This window comes from Amia ocellicauda, chromosome 18, assembly GCF_036373705.1.
Source record: "Amia ocellicauda isolate fAmiCal2 chromosome 18, fAmiCal2.hap1, whole genome shotgun sequence".
Classification (NCBI taxonomy): Eukaryota; Metazoa; Chordata; class Actinopteri; order Amiiformes; family Amiidae; genus Amia; species Amia ocellicauda.
The window spans coordinates 23,887,627-23,904,836 of record NC_089867.1 but is presented as its reverse complement, the minus strand read 5'-3'; the positions used below and the strand labels follow the sequence as shown (position 1 = coordinate 23,904,836).

Here is a 17,210-nt window from a genome sequence, read left to right as displayed (position 1 = left end):
CCCGCAGGTTCTTCCGAAGTTATCTTCTTCCATTGTACACGAGGTGGACAGCATTCTGGGCAACAAACCTTACAGCAAAAAGGACTACCGATCCTAACAGGGCTGTCCGCGGGGGGCCTGCCTGGCTCCGCCCCTCGGCCTTTGCCTGTTCCTCTATTTGCTTGAGCTTTTACTGAATGAGAAACCGACGCATGGGATCGGCAAAGTGACGGTCCTGGAGTGCAAGTCATCCTCAAAACAAACCAATACACAAACTGAGAATTACACACAAGAGTAGATACAATCCAAACCAATGAAAAGCAGAGAAGCAAAGAGAGAGAGAGAGTGTAAAGGGAAATGCGCTCATAGATAAACCAGTAATACATTTAACGAAGCAAAAGTAAAATAATAAAAACTTTAAAAAAAAAAGCACACGCTCGCTTGGCAGACTAAGACTTTTTCTTTTGATTTCCTCTGGCCTTTTTTAAAATAACTGCATCGAACATAAAAGGAGGTCTAGAGTTGGTCTACGAGACGAGTTGCCATTTGAAGTCTCTGTAGTTTCACCCATCTCTAAAAGATACGGTTTTTAAAATAGCAGGAAAAAGAGAACTGTAGATTTAAACCATTGTTGCTTGACTTTTTAAAGCGCTAATAACTATAGCTGTTTGTTTGCATTTCAGCGTAATGGCTTCTTCTGAAGTGAGACAATCTCGCACTTTAGTACCAGGCTTTCCTCGAGAGAGAGCCCTTTGATCCGGTTTGCGTTGCAGTCGAACAATCATCGAACCAAAGTCACTGAAGTTCATTCGATAGAGCCGATTGTTTCTCCTGGCTGGGTCCTCATCGTTTCCTTTCATCAGCTTGTTCTGGACCCGTTGAAGGACCAGAGCCCAAATCTGTAAAACCCACAGGAAATAAGTTATCCAGAACCCCAACCTGTGATCTTCAGATCTTAACTCGGCCACGGACATTGTATTGCTCTGTTTAGTACTGTAAGACAGACGCACACTGACAAAAGGGGATTTTGCAAACCTGGTCCGATCACAGTTTTAGCAACGTGCCTAGCGATTCCTAGCCCAAGATATAGAGTCCTGTGTGAAGTGATGTTGCTGGCTTTTTATTTCTGTTCTGTATTCTCTGCCATGCACGACTGCCAGAGACACTGTAGGATGTATGACTGTCTGTGGATGAGCAGCGATCTAAACCTGTCGGGGTCTTTTATTTCACAATCGGACAGTAATAATACATTTATTATCAGGAAAATCGGTAAAGATTTTTTTTTATTTATTTCCTCCCCCTTGGTGAGAGAAGGTAGTTTTTCAAGAAACGACCCAAAAAAAAAAAAAAACAAGCTTATACGATTTAAACTTCGGTCTGTAACTGAATTTGAACCGGTAGTCGGACCCGGTCCTTGGAGTGGTTTGAGCTTGGCACGTTGCTAAAATCACTCTGGATGGACCAGATGCCACTGCGAGTGTCCTAGACACCAAATATCCATCACAACGTGTGCAACGTGTGGGTCCGTCCCCCCAGCCTCGGGACACATCTGCGGACCCCACATACTGTCGGCCACCTTTGCAGACGTCTTCGGAGTGTGAACTGATCTGTGGTGAATTACTTTACTTCTCTGCTCCGGCTATGTTGGCACCAGTAAGAGCTGCAGCCCCCCGGACCCCCAGTCCCTGCGGTCAGTCAGAGTAGACGTCCCCCTCGGTCCCCAGAGCCAGGCGGCGCATCGTGTGGCTGAACCCAAAGACATTGTCTCTCAGCAGCCCCTCTGCCGACTGGAAGACTTATGGGATTTATCACTTGCAGCATGTACTGTTTGCCTTTGTTATTCTTTTTCCATATATATATATATGTATAGATCTATGAATATATATATACATGTTATGATCGCATCAGCATTGTGCTCAGGCTGTTAGACATTAAGAGTCGCGCTCCTCTTGACTTAACGGTCTAGGAATGATGAGCAGTGAATGGTTTGCTTGCATTTGATTTATTATTTTATTGGCCCCAACGCGTCCGCTCCGCTCCTGTCGAGTGGCTCCGAGTCCAGACCCGGTTGAGCTGCTCTCTGCTCTTGGCCTTACCGTGCTGGGGGCAGCGCTCGCCTCTCTCTGCGATGCTGTAGTCAGTGATGCGTGTGTGCGATTGTTTCATCAGAGCGTGCTGTGGGCATTCGCCAGGTTTCTTCAGCTTTCCCAAGAGCAGGCCGGGAAGTTGTGAAGATGCTTTAGGATGGAACTGTGACTGACTGTGCGACCGCGGCGCTCTCTCCATTTGACTGTGGGTCCCGTCTCTGACGCAGCGTTGAGGTCTTTCCCTCTGCGTCTGTGATCACGTCACCCACCTTAACGCTCAGTAATGAGGTGTTTAGCTTTGAGCGCCTGCGTTCGGGTGACGGCTGTGATATTGTCATTTGATCGGTGTTGCCTGGGGAGTCTGTGAACTGTGACATCGTGGCGGCTCCGTCTGTGCTGTGAATGTAGTGTTTTTGGGCGAATTCAGTTTGTTTTCCACACACCGGACTCGGGTCTGAACAGAGGAGGCTATAATCGTTACAGAGTAGAGGCTGTTGGTTCTGGGGTTATTCTCGTTCAATAAACAAATGCATGCCTCGATGAGAGATTCATAACAGGCCGATTATATTCAGATTGCTTGCTAGCCACTCATTTTCCTCAGTATTTGATAGCAGTATGATATTATAGTGCTGCACTGAAACATGCTTATTAATCAGACCGTTGGTTAAATTGTCTTCACAGAACTAAAGACCCTCTACTGAGAGTCAGTATTTTAGCACCTTCGCAGGAGGCGACAGCGCAGGGTCTCCGGGCAGATGTTCAGTCGTGTCTCGTGGTGTTTGTGCAGATAATACAGCGTCAGACTCGATGTCCTCTATTATTATTATTAAATGTGCTGAATGTGTGCTGGGGACTGTGGAGGAAACGTGAGAGGGAGGAGCAGTCTTTGGCTCCACCGTGTGGGTGAACAGTGAACTGAGCAGAGAGGCTGTGGGGACTGACCTGTTATAAATAACATGGGGGGGATAATCGGTAAAGACGCAGTGAACCTACTGAAGAAATCCGCTGTCCCAGTATAAGAGGAATGTTTAGCATGGTGTTTATACGCTGAACTCATTTTGGAGCTCAGAGATTTTTTTATCACAACCTTAAAATTATAAAACGGTGAATTACTGATCTATGCATGAGTATCCTAGTGACTGAGTGACTCCGGCAAAGGGTTCAGAAGAATGACCGCATCGTCGCCTGAAGACAACCAGTTTTATTCCTCTTGCTCGTCGAAGACTGTAAATGCTGTACAATCTCACGTGGCTGCTCTACAGGAAGCTGCAGAAAGGCCTTTTCTTTCATTGCTGAAAGCTCGTGTATATATTTATTTTCCATGTCACTGTATGCAGTATCTACACAATACTGAGTCTCAAGTGTCGCCTCTATCTGCCCAGACAGACAGTGGGACCTGAAATACAAACGGAATCGTTATACTGTATGTAGGGCGATGGTCACCATATATATATTTTAGTTACTGATGCCAAATAGAAGTGATAGTTCAGATATAAATGAACCCAGCCCCCAGTCTGTATGTATATATGTACATATGCTGTATATTAACAGGCAACCGGACACAGGTTGTGAAATGTACACAGTTTTCACCATATAGCGTATTAACTCAAGGAATTATATCCTCAACTTAATCCATCACTGATCAGATGAAGGTATCTGAGACCTTAATCTCGCTCTGTGGCCGCTCAGGCGTTGGTGAATGCGCCCCATCAGATGATCGGTGCCCCCCTCCTCCCCTACACCACCGTGGGCCTGTGTTGAACAAGGGTCACCAGACGTGTCTGACGGACGGGTATCCAGGTTAACTCTGCAGACGACGGGCACGATGATAACGAAGGCCTATTGGCAATACGCTTGTGTGGCTAGGAGAAAATCTGGGAGACTCAAAAATCCAGTGTTTGGAGGGTGAAAAGCGTGATCGGGGGCCCCTGAGGACTGCCTGTGAGTGATACCCATCCAGACGACACATCTGGGATGCGTTTCCACTGGTATGATGTGATGAGCGTTTCAGCAGGGGGCGCCACGCTGGCGTGAACCGGCCTTGACCCACAGACCCCAGAGCCGCGTGTGACCGAGGCCCTCGCTCACACGTCCTGCGCTTCAATAACCAAAGATCACGGCTGGGTTTAGAAAAGACAAGAACTGAACGAGCGCCTAGCCGAGAGAAAGAACAAAGATGTGTCCTGTGACGCTTCAGTGTTTCCTCTTGTTGTGCCTCTTGGGGCGCGCCGTTTCTCAGCGAGAGCATCTCTGTTGTCAGTGTGTGGGTTAGTAGACGTCGTGTGTGTGTGTCCGTCCCCCTGAGGTGCGTGACCCCCTGCCCTGCCTGACCCTCAGAGGAAGTGTAGATTGTTACTAAGAGCCATGTTTGTGTGGCTCATGCCTGCCCCCTCATGACAGCCTGTAGCAATACATGTTCACCAGGCCAGGTTTCAGTACCATTATCGTCCCCATGATACAATAATGATAAAAACGTCCCGTTGCCCAGGCATTTTGTGCTGAAACACAACCCACTGCAACCTGTACAGAAGAGTAAGAGTTCTTGGTACCGAACACAGTATTGCTTGGCGAGTGTGTTACTCTTGCTACCATTTCACAGTCGCCTCGGTTTATTGATGCGAGAGCCGCACCAATCCGGCTGCCTCTCGTCGCTCTTCAGTGAAGCAGTCGGGGCGAGTGGGGGCCGAGTTTCAGGAAATCTAACGATCCGCTTGCGTTTCCCTTCGTGGCAGGTTTAATTTTGTTTGAGCAAAGACAACACAATTGGTTTTATTTTTTTAACATGCTGCATTTTCTTCCGTTTGGAATCTGGGTCGGCGATAAACAACGGGGATTATTTGTACTGTAGATGCTTTTTGAGGAATTATGTATAAATATACTGTTACTAGCAGACTGTACATCTTCACTGTGGGAAATCAATGCACCATCCCTTCTGTCTGTACATACTCTGCCCTTTGTATATATTAATGGTTGTGGTCACTTCTCTTGGTTTTCTTTCTCATTGGCAGGCTTTGCTTTCTGCATTGTGCTTGAATCAGATCCAGACTGACGATATGTACAGCTTCGGTATTTATGAAATGACAATAAAAACATTAAGAGAACCCGTCGTCTTACCTGTCTGTGATTGTGGGTGTGAGTATTGAACGCAGGACGATGATACAACATTGTGCGACTGTCAGCAGCAGTAAAAATGACCCACTCCTGCTCTTTACATACATGGATTTTATTGGATTTATTTTAATCTTGGGCATATTTACAAAAAAAGCCATATTTACAAATAGGAGTTTCTTACAAGAGCTTACTTTAGCGTTTGATATTCAATGGAACACAAATACAATCATTTCAACTCAGCACATCTGTGGTTTTTAACTGTCTGTAGAACAACACGAGACTGTTGTCTGCGAAAGATCTTGTGCTTTATTGGATTTAAATCTCCAGAGTGAACCGAGGACACGAGCACAGGAGGACCAGCACAGGCGCTTGACGAGGACGTGCGTGACACCGCTGGGGTAGAAATCGTAAAGCTGGACAATGAGCCGTCAGCGACAGCTTCACCGCAGAAGCCACCCGGATTTCCATCTGCCGTGGGGGTGCGGTTCTGTTAAAACTGCCTCCTCCCTTTGACAAGCGACTTAAAGCGGTTTATTCCTCTCCCGTTTCTCCACGTGCCACAGCGTTGTACTGAAGGTGCTGCTGTTATTGTTTCCAGTTGAATTTGAATGCTTTTAATGAGACCGATGCACTGTGTGAAGTCCTGTAGAGAAGATCACTATCGGCCAGTCAAAGTGCAATGTCTCAATCTGCACTTGTTCTCCACGCTGGTCCTGCAGGAGCCCCTACCCTGTTACTCCAACCCAGCTCTCAATGACTTAACTGAACTAATAATGTCCTGAATCAGAGCCTTGTCATTATTTTAAACGGGTATAGAATTGTATAAAGAACTTCTTCAGGAACAAACTCTTTCAATAGCAGATTGTTACTTCAATTAAGGTTCAATTAAGTCATTGAGAACGCGGTTGGAACAAAAACCAGCAGGACTTGGGCTCCTCAGGACCAGGGTGGGACCCTCTGCGCTGCAGGACTAACCGCTCATCGCTGCTCTTGTCTTTATATACACTGTTGCATTCACAACTGCGTCACTTTTATACACTTCGACTCCAATCATTGAAGGACGTACATCTTAAACATGTCCAACTCATTCAGTCCAACACACGCTACAGGTGCCCCTAGCAGGGACGGGTCAGTTCGTAAAAGAAAAGCAACACACAGAAACACTGGAGAGAAATAAACCGCGTTAAACCACAGCGCTGTGGTCAGAGAGAGAAGCCTTTCCTCTGGTACACAGCGTGTCCTCGGCGCTGCGACTCGGAGGAAACCGCCCTGAAACCGCAGGAGAACTTAATCGCACCCCGACCCGGAGCCTGCACGGCTGCTCCACTGGAGAAGCGTCTCCTCTGTATCGTACCGTTCCTAAATGCAGCGGAAATGCACTCTTCCTGTGTTTAAAAGGCAACTGTTAAGTCATTTTCACAGTATAAGCGTCACCTTTTATATTGATTTAGTGCACAGTTGTGTTCAACTTATTTAAGCCTCTGAAATATTTCACATAGAATTCTTGGCATATTTTAAAAATGGACCCAAAAGGCAACCAGATAATTTACCAACACAACACAGATGCCTGTTGTTTGAGGAGGAAACAAAAACGATCAAAGTACAGATTCTTTTCAATAAATAAGCACCCAGTCCTTTGCAGAGCCGGTATGAAATTCTTTCCATAAAACTTCAGGTAATTAACAGCTATATATTAAATATGAAGCCTGCCTGGTGATCGGCTTTGAGAATAGTTTTTCTTACTGGCACCGATATCTTATCAATGGAGAATCTTTTACACAAACATCTGGCCCTGATGCCAGGTGGGCAGCTGGTTAATAAAACTTAACACACAACATCAGATCTTCAGTAATATATACATCCAGAAAAATGAAAAGTTCACAAACGAAATTAAAGTACAGATTCCTGAACAAAGCACACTACTGACGGTGAGCCGGGAGCCCCTCCGCATCACCGCGCGGCACGGCGGCGCCGGACAGGCGGTCCGTTACATTCCTTCTAGTGTCATCAGTTCTGACCGACTGAGACCCCGCCGTCCCGTTTCAATGGACACACGACAATAAATAGGTTTTTCTTTTCTCTCTGTATGTACAACAATCATCTAGCTACTATAGACTTCAATTATAGAAGAAGAAGAAGAAAGAAATGCTCGTGCGATGTGCGCCCCGGACACTGGGGGGACGCTGGAGAGGACCGGACCCCCCAGAGGTCTGGTGGGCGCACGGAGCTGCAGAGCGGACAGCACGGGTTTTAAAGTTATACTGGCCGTGTCTTGTACACTGGATTAAGGAGGATGCCGATTAGGTTTTCTAGAAGGAGAACGTGGCTGAAACTCCTGTAAGAAATCTCAGTCCCTGTCCTCAACCCCAGGGTCTGAACTTTGGTTTATTCTCCAGTGACATGGCCTATCTGCACAGAAACTCCGGCCCGAGTCGCGGCCGTCACCTGTTGCTTTTTAAAGTGTTCAGGCGTGGGTGGAAACCCGAGTGTTTCACAGAGACCGGTTCAGACGGGCAGGATTACTCGGCCTCAACACACCAGCTCGACTCGTTTCCTGAAGATAAATCAATAAAGTATTTACAGAATCGTGATGGAGTTGTCAGAAAGGAAGGGAGAGGAAGCAGAGACATTTGGAAGTGAATGGTGTGGACGTTTACCGAACTGCACGTATATCTAGGTCACTCATTCGTCCTAAACTGCGGTTTTCAATCGTTCTCTCTTTTCTGAACGGTTGCGCTGAACGGTTAAACAGGTCAGCTTTCCCATCGTGAGCATCTTGACGAGAGTCCAGCGATGCCCCTCAGAGAAAAGTCTCTCGTGCGTCGAGACATGTCAGTCAATACCATTTTCATGACAATACCTTCCACAGAGAACTAAGCTCTGTTTCCCGATCCCTGCTTCATCCCTCCCTTCAATGCAACTAAAGTTGTGTGTGTCGAGCGAGGAGGCGAGACAGAAATGCCCGTCACTGGCGAACCCCGCGGATGGGGGAAATAAACATGCGAGACAAAGTGACCGGACAGAGAAAGAGACAGACAGATAGACGGACAGGCAGATGAATAAAACACAAACACAGTGCAAATCAATGTCCTTCCCGCGTGGAGGCGGCGCCTCGTCCTCCGGGCCTGCAGGGCTGCCGGGGAGTGGGATGTGTGGGGGTGGGTGGGATGAGGTCAGCCGTCGCAGGTCCACCGCGCCGGGCCCCCCCACTGCCGCTGCTGAGAGAAGTGCTGACCACCACTGGAGCAGAGCGGCAAGGGTGGGCCTCACAAGCCTGCCGGCGGGCTGGGCTCGTCCTCGTCCTCGTCCTCGGTGGTGGTGGCAAACGCCCGTGCCCGTCTCATCTCCTGGAGGGTGTGTTTCTTATGGGAATGCTGCCAGACAGGAGAGAGCGGGGGACAGGTCAGTCTCGCCACAGAGCTGCGCGGCCACAGCCCGGGATCACGTGTCCCTCAGTGGACGAGCCAGGACAGGACAGCTCTGGGAGCTTCAAGGCACAGTTATGGAGACGCGCCTTGAGCATTTCACCTGAACTGTCTCAGAAACCCCCAAACTGTCTCTTCTGCACTGAACTAAACACAGCAGGATATGTTTGTATTCTGTGCTTAAGACTCACCTTGTCTGAAATGGAGGAGAGTGACGTAATTTCAGAGAGTTGTACAATGTCCCGTGTGTGGACAGACTGCACAGAGCAGAGGGTGTCAGCCGCTGTAGGACTGAACGCTGCCCCTGCTGTCTTTAGTATAGCGCGTTTCGCAGGGGAGCCACAGAGCGCTTTACAGATTGAAAATAAACCAAATAAACAAACTATTAGGCATGGAGGAGAGAAAAGGAAAAACTATATACACACTCACCTAAAGGATTATTAGGAACACCATACTAATACTGTGTTCGACCCCCTTTCGCCTTCAGAACTGCCTTAATTCTACGTGGCATTGATTCAACAAGGTGCTGAAAGCATTCTTTAGAAATGTTGGCCCATATTGATAGGATAGCATCTTGCAGTTGATGGAGATTTGTGGGATGCACATCCAGGGCACGAAGCTCCCGTTCCACCACATCCCAAAGATGCTCTATTGGGTTGAGATCTAGAGACTGTGGGGGCCAGTTTAGTACAGTGAACTCATTGTCATGTTCAAGAAACCAATTTGAAATGATTCCACCTTTGTGACATGGTGCATTATCCTGCTGGAAGTAGCCATCAGAGGATGGGTACATGGTGGTCATAAAGGGATGGACATGGTCAGAAACAATGCTCAGGTAGGCCGTGGCATTTAAACGATGCCCAATTGGCACTAAGGGGCCTAAAGTGTGCCAAGAAAACATCCCCCACACCATTACACCACCACCACCAGCCTGCACAGTGGTAACAAGGCATGATGGATCCATGTTCTCATTCTGTTTACGCCAAGTTCTGACTCTACCATCTGAATGTCTCAACAGAAATCGAGACTCATCAGACCAGGCAACATTTTTCCAGTCTTCAACTGTCCAATTTTGGTGAGCTTGTGCAAATTGTAGCCTCTTTTTCCTATTTGTAGTGGAGATGAGTGGTACCCGGTGGGGTCTTCTGCTGTTGTAGCCCATCCGCCTCAAGGTTGTACGTGTTGTGGCTTCACAAATGCTTTGCTGCATACCTCGGTTGTAACGAGTGGTTATTTCAGTCAAAGTTGCTCTTCTATCAGCTTGAATCAGTCGGCCCATTCTCCTCTGACCTCTAGCATCAACAAGGCATTTTCGCCCACAGGACTGCCGCATACTGGATGTTTTTCCCTTTTCACACCATTCTTTGTAAACCCTAGAAATGGTTGTGCGTGAAAATCCCAGTAACTGAGCAGATTGTGAAATACTCAGACCGGCCCGTCTGGCACCAACAAGCATGCCACGCTCAAAATTGCTTAAATCACCTTTCTTTCCCATTCAGACATTCAGTTTGGAGTTCAGGAGATTGTCTTGACCAGGACCACACCTGGTTGGTTGGTTAGATAATTGCATTAATGAGAAATTGAACAGGTGTTCCTAATAATCCTTTAGGTGAGTGTGTGTATATATATATATTAAGCTCCTTCAAGTGGGATGCGTCTCAGTAACTCCAACACAACCCGTATGATGTTGAGACCGCCCCCCCCGGCCCCCCGCCCTGTGACCCTCTCCCCCAGGAGGAACCGCAGTAACAATGGGAAATCTCTGACCTGTTGATGGACATCCATGGAGCAATCTGCTGGGAGAGGCTAGCAGTTCTGCACAGGGGGCACACAGACGCACAGAAGCACAGGGTTAACAGGGGTCCCGGCGTTAACACAGTCACAGCACAGCGGGAGCGGGGGGGCCTGCAGCGCCCCCTCCCTCGCTGCGGAACAGTCGCCCTGCTCTGACAAACACTGAGCGGCCGGGGAGAGCAGGGGACTGTCCAGCTCTGTGGGAAGGGGACGCTGCGGCCCCCCGCTCACCAGCAGGGTTACAGCACTATAAGTGAGTACAGCTCTACCCTGAATGTCTCTTAATTGAGTTGCTCTATTATTTACTTACTCATATTTCATGCATTGATCTTTAAATGATACAACTTTACAGTTCCTTCTTGAATGTCAGACTCCTTGAACACGTGTCAAACAAGATTCCCTAGCAAATAATGTGTTCAGTGTTTATATATACTTTAATATACTTTTGTGTATATATATATATATATATGCATTCATGAGCACACAATATACATGTTTGTGTATCCAATATGTTCACAGCACAGCATGCATTCACTCTATTTTTTAGAGTCTGTGTCTATGTGTATAAACAGGTTGGTCATGTTAGGGAGCGGTGGTACTGCACACACGAGGGTAGAAAACACTGGGAGAGGCAGACAAAGCCACACGGCCGCACACTGGAGATTTACTCGCACATCAGTACTGCGAGGAAGACACGTGTTAACAGTACATTAATATCAGAGTATGTTTTTTAATTAAATGAGGATAGGGCCGATGCTCGGTGTCTATAATATGATAAGAGGTCTGGACATTCCTCAGGAGGTACGGCTTCTCAGGCCAGACAGGAGCTGGTGTGGATGGCACTCTGTGTAAACTCAGTGTAAACTCAGTGTAAAACCACTGAGCAGGATCAGTCAAACTCAATCTCCACCTCCTCTGAACAGTGACATGTGAATAACATGGGTGTGAACCCCCCCAGCCGCTCACCGAGGACGACTTCTGATCCTGCGGCTTCTCCAGCTTGATGCGGATCTCGGGCCGGGCCGGCTCGGAGCCCTTCCCCACCTCGGGCTGCGGGGCCCTGGAGGGAGCTGCCAGGACAGAGAGAAGGACGTTACAGACACGACCACACACAGCCCAGAGAGCGGACAGCGCACCGTCACCGCTGTTCACAGGGAGGAGAGCGGTGGTTTGAAAAGAAAAAAAAAACTGGGAGAAGAAGTTGGTGCTAATTTGCATAATTTATAGATGACATCACATTAGCTACTATTTTAATTTTTACAGGTAATCCATATAAACAACTTATTTTCAATAACAAGGGGATGTTTTATCTCGATCAGTAATCATGTTTTTATTACACGTTTATGTATAGGTATTGATTTTACTTGCATGAAACAACCTTCCAGTAATAGCATGTCACTCATACTCAACTGTATGACATATGTATGTTAACTTTAATTTGTGTTTTATTCAAACATTTTATACAGAAAGTGCTGAAAATACCCTTGATGAATATACCAGTAACATTACAAGACAACTGTGCACAACGACCTTTACTTTTAGGTTTACTATAATAAAAATGCTCCCTTCTACAGTTCAGAGTTGTATCAACATTATATAGCCTATTTAACTGTATATAATCTTATTAACAACAAGGACAACGTGTCAATTGCAACGAACTTGCAGAGATAGTACGGAGCCGTGTCCTAACCACGGGCTCATCCCCAATTAGTGCGCTGCTTTCAGTTCTATTTATTCAATCCATTATTAAGCCTAATAAATAAGGCATAATAATTTAAACTTGCGTTGCTTAAATGGTCCATGAGATTGCTTGTTCTTCCGTGATATCAACAAAGCAGAATAATACAGGCTTGCTGGCAAATGGGGGATACTGCTCTTTCAGAAGACAAAATAAATAATCAGTGTAAACTCTCTCTGCGACTGCGGTCTCCACACCGTCTCCCCCCACACCCAGGGGCCACTCCCCCCCCCACACCCAGGGGCCACTCACCCGGGGAGCTGCCTCTGCTCGGCAGGCTGGTGCTGCTCACACTGTCCTCCAGCCACGTGCTGTAGGTAAAGGAGTCCCGCTTGTGGGGCGTCCCTGCCGAAGACAGGCTCTCCTGAAACACACAACACAAACAGACACTGTTAAAATCCATTTATAAACCAGAAGATATCCTTTCTCCAGTCCTGGGTCCGAGGTGCCCCTGGCCCCTCCCACGTACCATGCCCGTGTCGTAGTCCTCGATGGCTTCGTTCTCCTCCACCACACTGGCGAAACTGCTGGCGTTGGAAGAGGAGCGGGACAAGTCCTGGACCTCTGGGATGGAGGGAGCCCTGCAACACACAGCGAAACTACAGCCCTGTATCACCGAGATTCGGACTACATCACAACCGCACAGACTTGAATACATGAAGGCGTTGAATACAACGCAGCGTTGGCTAGAGATGAGATGACATCAGCACACAGACGGACGAGGAAATGGGGACATTCATTTACTGGCTTACCTGTTCTTTGTAGTGGGAACCTCAGGTGAGCTCTGATTGGATGAATTCTCCGACTTGGGCTCCTGGGACACGTGTCCACTGTCGGGGGTCTTCTGTGTGCTGGGGGAGCATTCCCTGCTGGGGTAACAAGGCTCGGGGCATTAGAAACGGAGTCTCACTGCCAGTACAGTCTTTTCACCGCCACCGCCCAGCCCCTCACACAGCACCCAATAGGGACTTGCCCGGGGAAAGGATTAATTTAATCATCGGTAGGACATGGGACATGGTTAGCAATTGTTATCAGATCAGGCGCGGAAGGTTTTGGACATGAGGACAACACAGCAGACACCCGAAACACCGACAATATCTGCAGGTGTCCCACTGTGTCAGAGGTTAACGGCTCCCTCTGGTGGACTGGAACAGCGACTAACGGACCGAGCAGGAAATCCACAGAGAGAGAGTCAGGTCGAGCTTCATGTCTGCTGTGTTGTCCATGGTCCCCACGCACACAGGAGATGAAATGAACTCGTTTCAGGACACCCTCCGTGTTGGAACGTGTGTTTACTCTAAGGGTATTGATTTCAAGCGAGGCTTCCGCAAAGAGTGTTAGTACAGGACAGCTGAAAGCGCCCCGGGATCAGAAAAGAGACCGTGCTGATGTGATTGCACAAGAAAGGGGTGCCTGGGACAGACACAGCGGGACACAGACACCTTCTAAGACACTGAAAGAGCTTTAGAAGTGATTTAAAAGCAAGCTGAGTGGACTCCATCTGGGGGTGTCAATGCTAGTGCTAGTATAGGGGGAGGGTGAATGAAGAGCGGTACTTGGAGAAGTCCACGGTGAGCCTGATGTTCTTCAGGCTGATGCTGGGAAGAGACGTGCATAGAAGCAGCCTGTCCCTGGAGACGCACAGGAGACGGGGAGAAAACAGAGGCTGATCCTGCGTTTCTCTGCACGGTCAGTCCCCCTCCCAGCTCCCCTCCTGCCACCGCCGGCCCAGATGTCCGACTCGGGCCACCCACTGGGACGAACAAGGCTGACCTCAGTCCTAGTGGGCCTGCCCGGTCCAGTCAAAGTCAACCCCCAAGCCCCACCCCTGGCCGCGCTCACCTCCTCTCCTGCACCTCCTGGATGTTCTCGATGCCGATGGCGCTGCTCCTCCGAGAGCTGAAGGGACCGGACTTCTTCCTGGTGGGGCTCTTCCCCGGGATTATCAACGACTGCAAGACAGAGCCGACCGTCAGCACCTGCCCCGACACAACCCTGCAGCCCTGGCTCTACGTGTGCTGTGTCACTGTGGACGCTCGCTGTTCTAGTGTCTCATCCTGTTGCTGTAGCTGCTGTGTCCTGCCCTTCTCTGTGTATCTGTATCTTGTGTCCTAGTTCTCCCTGAAATTATGTTGTTGAATGTGAGCCACCTTGGGGACGGTGAACTGGGCAGCTAAACTGAAGCACTGCTGGCGATGTGCAATACTTACCAGCGCTAGGAAATGCGTTTCAATTGGTAAGACTTCCCAGGAGTTAAATCCAATCAGAGCTACTGTATCTAGTGAGCTTTACAAAGAAAGGACTTGCTGTGAATTGGATGTGCCTGTGTGTTGGGCTGGGAATATACTTGTGTTGGCATATGGCACACAATTAACACATCTGTGGAGAGCACTGCTAAACAGGTTTGGGTTGCAGCCATAGGATAGAGAAGAGACTGAATAAGAGCCATAAATAAGACCAGCAACTACAACAACAACTACGACAAATACAAAGACAAAAACTGCTAAAGAAACACACAGACAAAGAGTAAAGGAACCTAAACCTTTATACCTCTACCTATGATGGAGCAAAATGCAACAGGGAAATGTCTGCACTGCAAAATTATAAATATTAACATATACATATATATATATTTAATAAATGAGGAAGTGGGCTAATAAAATCCTCCTGGCTTTGAAGCTCAGAGCATAGGAGTTTGGCTATTGCATTATGGGAGAAACTATACACCACTGTATTCATTGTCGTTAATCATAAAATCCCCCCTCCGCACTCATTAATCTCTGCACTGAAGATTAAATACGTACAGAAAAATGAAAACCTCATCGGCTGAAACATGAGGCCCAGTCCGGAGAGACATATTGTTTGTGTCAAATTATTGTTCCTCTAAGGCTCTTCCACACAAATGCAAGTCGGATGCACAAACGAGAACAACCTACTACTGTGTAACACAACAAAGTAATACACACAGTCTGGGTGATGTGGGTCATTTCCTAGGTGGTTCATATGTCTTTCCTGTATTAAAAAGGATAGATTGTCACTTTACTTTTCATAGGTGATGAGATCAGGAGATTTCCAGCTGTGAAATGACGACACTCACACAGTACTCACTCAAGCAAACATCACACTACTGTTAGAGAAGTGGGATACTGAGAACTATATCCAGGCAGTGTTCAGGCAAGGCGATCGTTACTGAAGAAGTGTTTGATTGAACTCTCAGAGCTACATGTAAAAGGCCTTTATGATGAATTTGAATTGTCGTGATATTTCAGAAGGCTGTGTGAGGCACTGAAACAACAGATGAAAGTAAATAAATCCATAAAATTAAATAAGTAACCGTACAGTCCCATCCCATGAGATGGAAGAACACAGAAATAAAACATGCGGGAAATAAAACCACAACTATCGAAAGATAAATCAGACAGTGTCGGGACAAGTGAGGGGACAAGCTGGCGGGAGGGAGCAGCTTTACCGAGCATTAATGGCATTTAAATGATTATTTAGGAGTCCCAGGGCTAAAGACACTATTTCGTGGTTTGGTTTTGTAAGACTGGTAGGTTTAATTTATTTATTCAACAAGGAAAGCATCAGAGGATGGAGGGAGATCTTTGCTGAGCTTGGTGCCTAGCAGTACAGCTACACAGCACGGACACTGCAAATCTGAGGACAAGGCGTTTCGTTCATCCCGTTAAACAGATTAAGAGCTAGACACAAGCGACGGGGCAACACAATTTAAAAGCACCGTTCACCGGGCACGGTTTCCCCTGCAGATCTGCAAGGAGTCAATCCAGAATTAGGATCAGGAGACAGAGGGGTGCAGGAGATGAGTCTGGCTTGTGAAAGCTGATTAAGTTGAGCCCTGGCCCTCACGCTGGGAATTCGCTCGAGACGATCTCACAGCAGGGCGGACTGAGCAAAGGGAACGAGCCGCCCTCACAGGGCTAATTCGCTGTAACGAAACATGCTGCGACCGGCTATTGACAGGACAGAGCCTTTCCAGGATGGGATGAGGTGCCATTATTGTATAGCTCTGAGAGACAGATCGTATAAAGTCACACTCCGTCGATCAGGTGAAACCACCGGGGACGTTCACATGCACTGAACGCCAAATGCGCAACATACAGGAAGTGTGTTCTGGGGAACCGTGTGAGCGTGAGGGAGACACGGTTGCCCTCAGTGTGGTATCACCGTGAGGAAACTGCGGGGACGGGCACACCAGACGGATGCATATATGAACTACAGGCATGCTCGGGTCATCAACTGCTATCAACGAGGGGCAAAACAAGGCGCCGTCACAGCTGGCCTGTGCGAGCCTGGTTTATGAAAAGCAGCTGTTCCTGTAACAAACTCAAAGAAAACACACCAGGAAGAGGGTGACACGTGGCTCTACAACTACACGACTACACTACCGCGTGGCAAGCAATCAAGTGAGCGGTGACAGGCCTACACTTTCACTGGCACCGGCACTGCAGAGCCAGGCGGGCACCCTTCACCACCCCGGCGCAGTCATGCACAGAGACACGGAGAGACACACGCAGAGCAAAGAGTAGGGAGAGTTATACATGAACCTCTTCTATCGTTCCTATCCCTATGGCACTGCCACGGCGTCCGTATTTACTCGGACTTTTCCCCGGGACAAGCAATGACTGAGCCGCACAGAGAGAGAGAGAAAGAGAGAGAGGGGGTGGAAGGAGGAAGAGAAAAACACACCATGAGATTTCATGCAGCAGGTAGCTTTGAAAGAACAAAATACAAACCCACGCTAAAAATAAAAATAAACAAAATGCATATATATATCTATAAATGCAAACACATGTATAAATATATATATAAAACTAAATCAAAATATATAATATCTAAAGCACCACGTAGAAATGGGGAGAGAGACCCCAACAGAAAAGCAACATGGCAGGAGAGCGGTCAGAGAGGAGGCCCTGTTAGAGAAAGAACAGAGAACAACAGTGAAGGAAGGAGGAAATTAAAGAGTTAGCGACAACAGAGGGGCAAGATCACATGGGAAATCAGTTCACACATTATTTATAAATCATGTTCTCAGAGGGATGAGACGCTCTCGATTCT

The 17,210-nt window shown here is 47.7% G+C and overlaps 2 protein-coding genes across 18 annotated transcripts in view; one reads left to right on the top strand and one right to left on the bottom strand.

Moving 5' to 3' along the window:
• Positions 1-5,167, top strand: part of kcnab2a (potassium voltage-gated channel subfamily A regulatory beta subunit 2a) — a 110,303-nt gene extending 105,136 nt beyond the window's left edge. For all 5 annotated transcript variants that reach the window (XM_066691469.1, XM_066691466.1, XM_066691467.1 and 2 more), the window contains one exon: positions 8-5,167. In XM_066691469.1, coding sequence (XP_066547566.1) covers positions 8-97 — 90 coding nt within the window. In that variant the 3' untranslated portion in view covers positions 98-5,167. The remainder of the gene's footprint in view (positions 1-7) is intronic.
• A 106-nt stretch (positions 5,168-5,273) lies between these two features.
• Positions 5,274-17,210, bottom strand: part of rap1gapa (RAP1 GTPase activating protein a) — a 150,672-nt gene continuing 138,735 nt past the window's right edge. For 6 of the 13 annotated variants that reach the window (XM_066691538.1, XM_066691530.1, XM_066691532.1 and 3 more), the window contains 8 exons: positions 16,700-16,777; positions 13,977-14,086; positions 13,691-13,765; positions 12,887-13,003; positions 12,604-12,733; positions 12,387-12,498; positions 11,363-11,466; positions 5,274-8,551 (listed from right to left, as the gene is read on the bottom strand). In XM_066691538.1, coding sequence (XP_066547635.1) covers positions 8,444-8,551; positions 11,363-11,466; positions 12,387-12,498; positions 12,604-12,733; positions 12,887-13,003; positions 13,691-13,765; positions 13,977-14,086; positions 16,700-16,777 — 834 coding nt within the window. In that variant the 3' untranslated portion in view covers positions 5,274-8,443. Of the gene's footprint in view, positions 8,552-10,369; positions 10,418-11,362; positions 11,467-12,386; positions 12,499-12,603; positions 12,734-12,886; positions 13,004-13,690; positions 13,766-13,976; positions 14,087-16,699; positions 16,778-17,210 lie in introns of all 13 variants that reach the window. The other 7 variants (XM_066691539.1, XM_066691534.1, XM_066691535.1 and 4 more) reach the window with 6 other exon arrangements.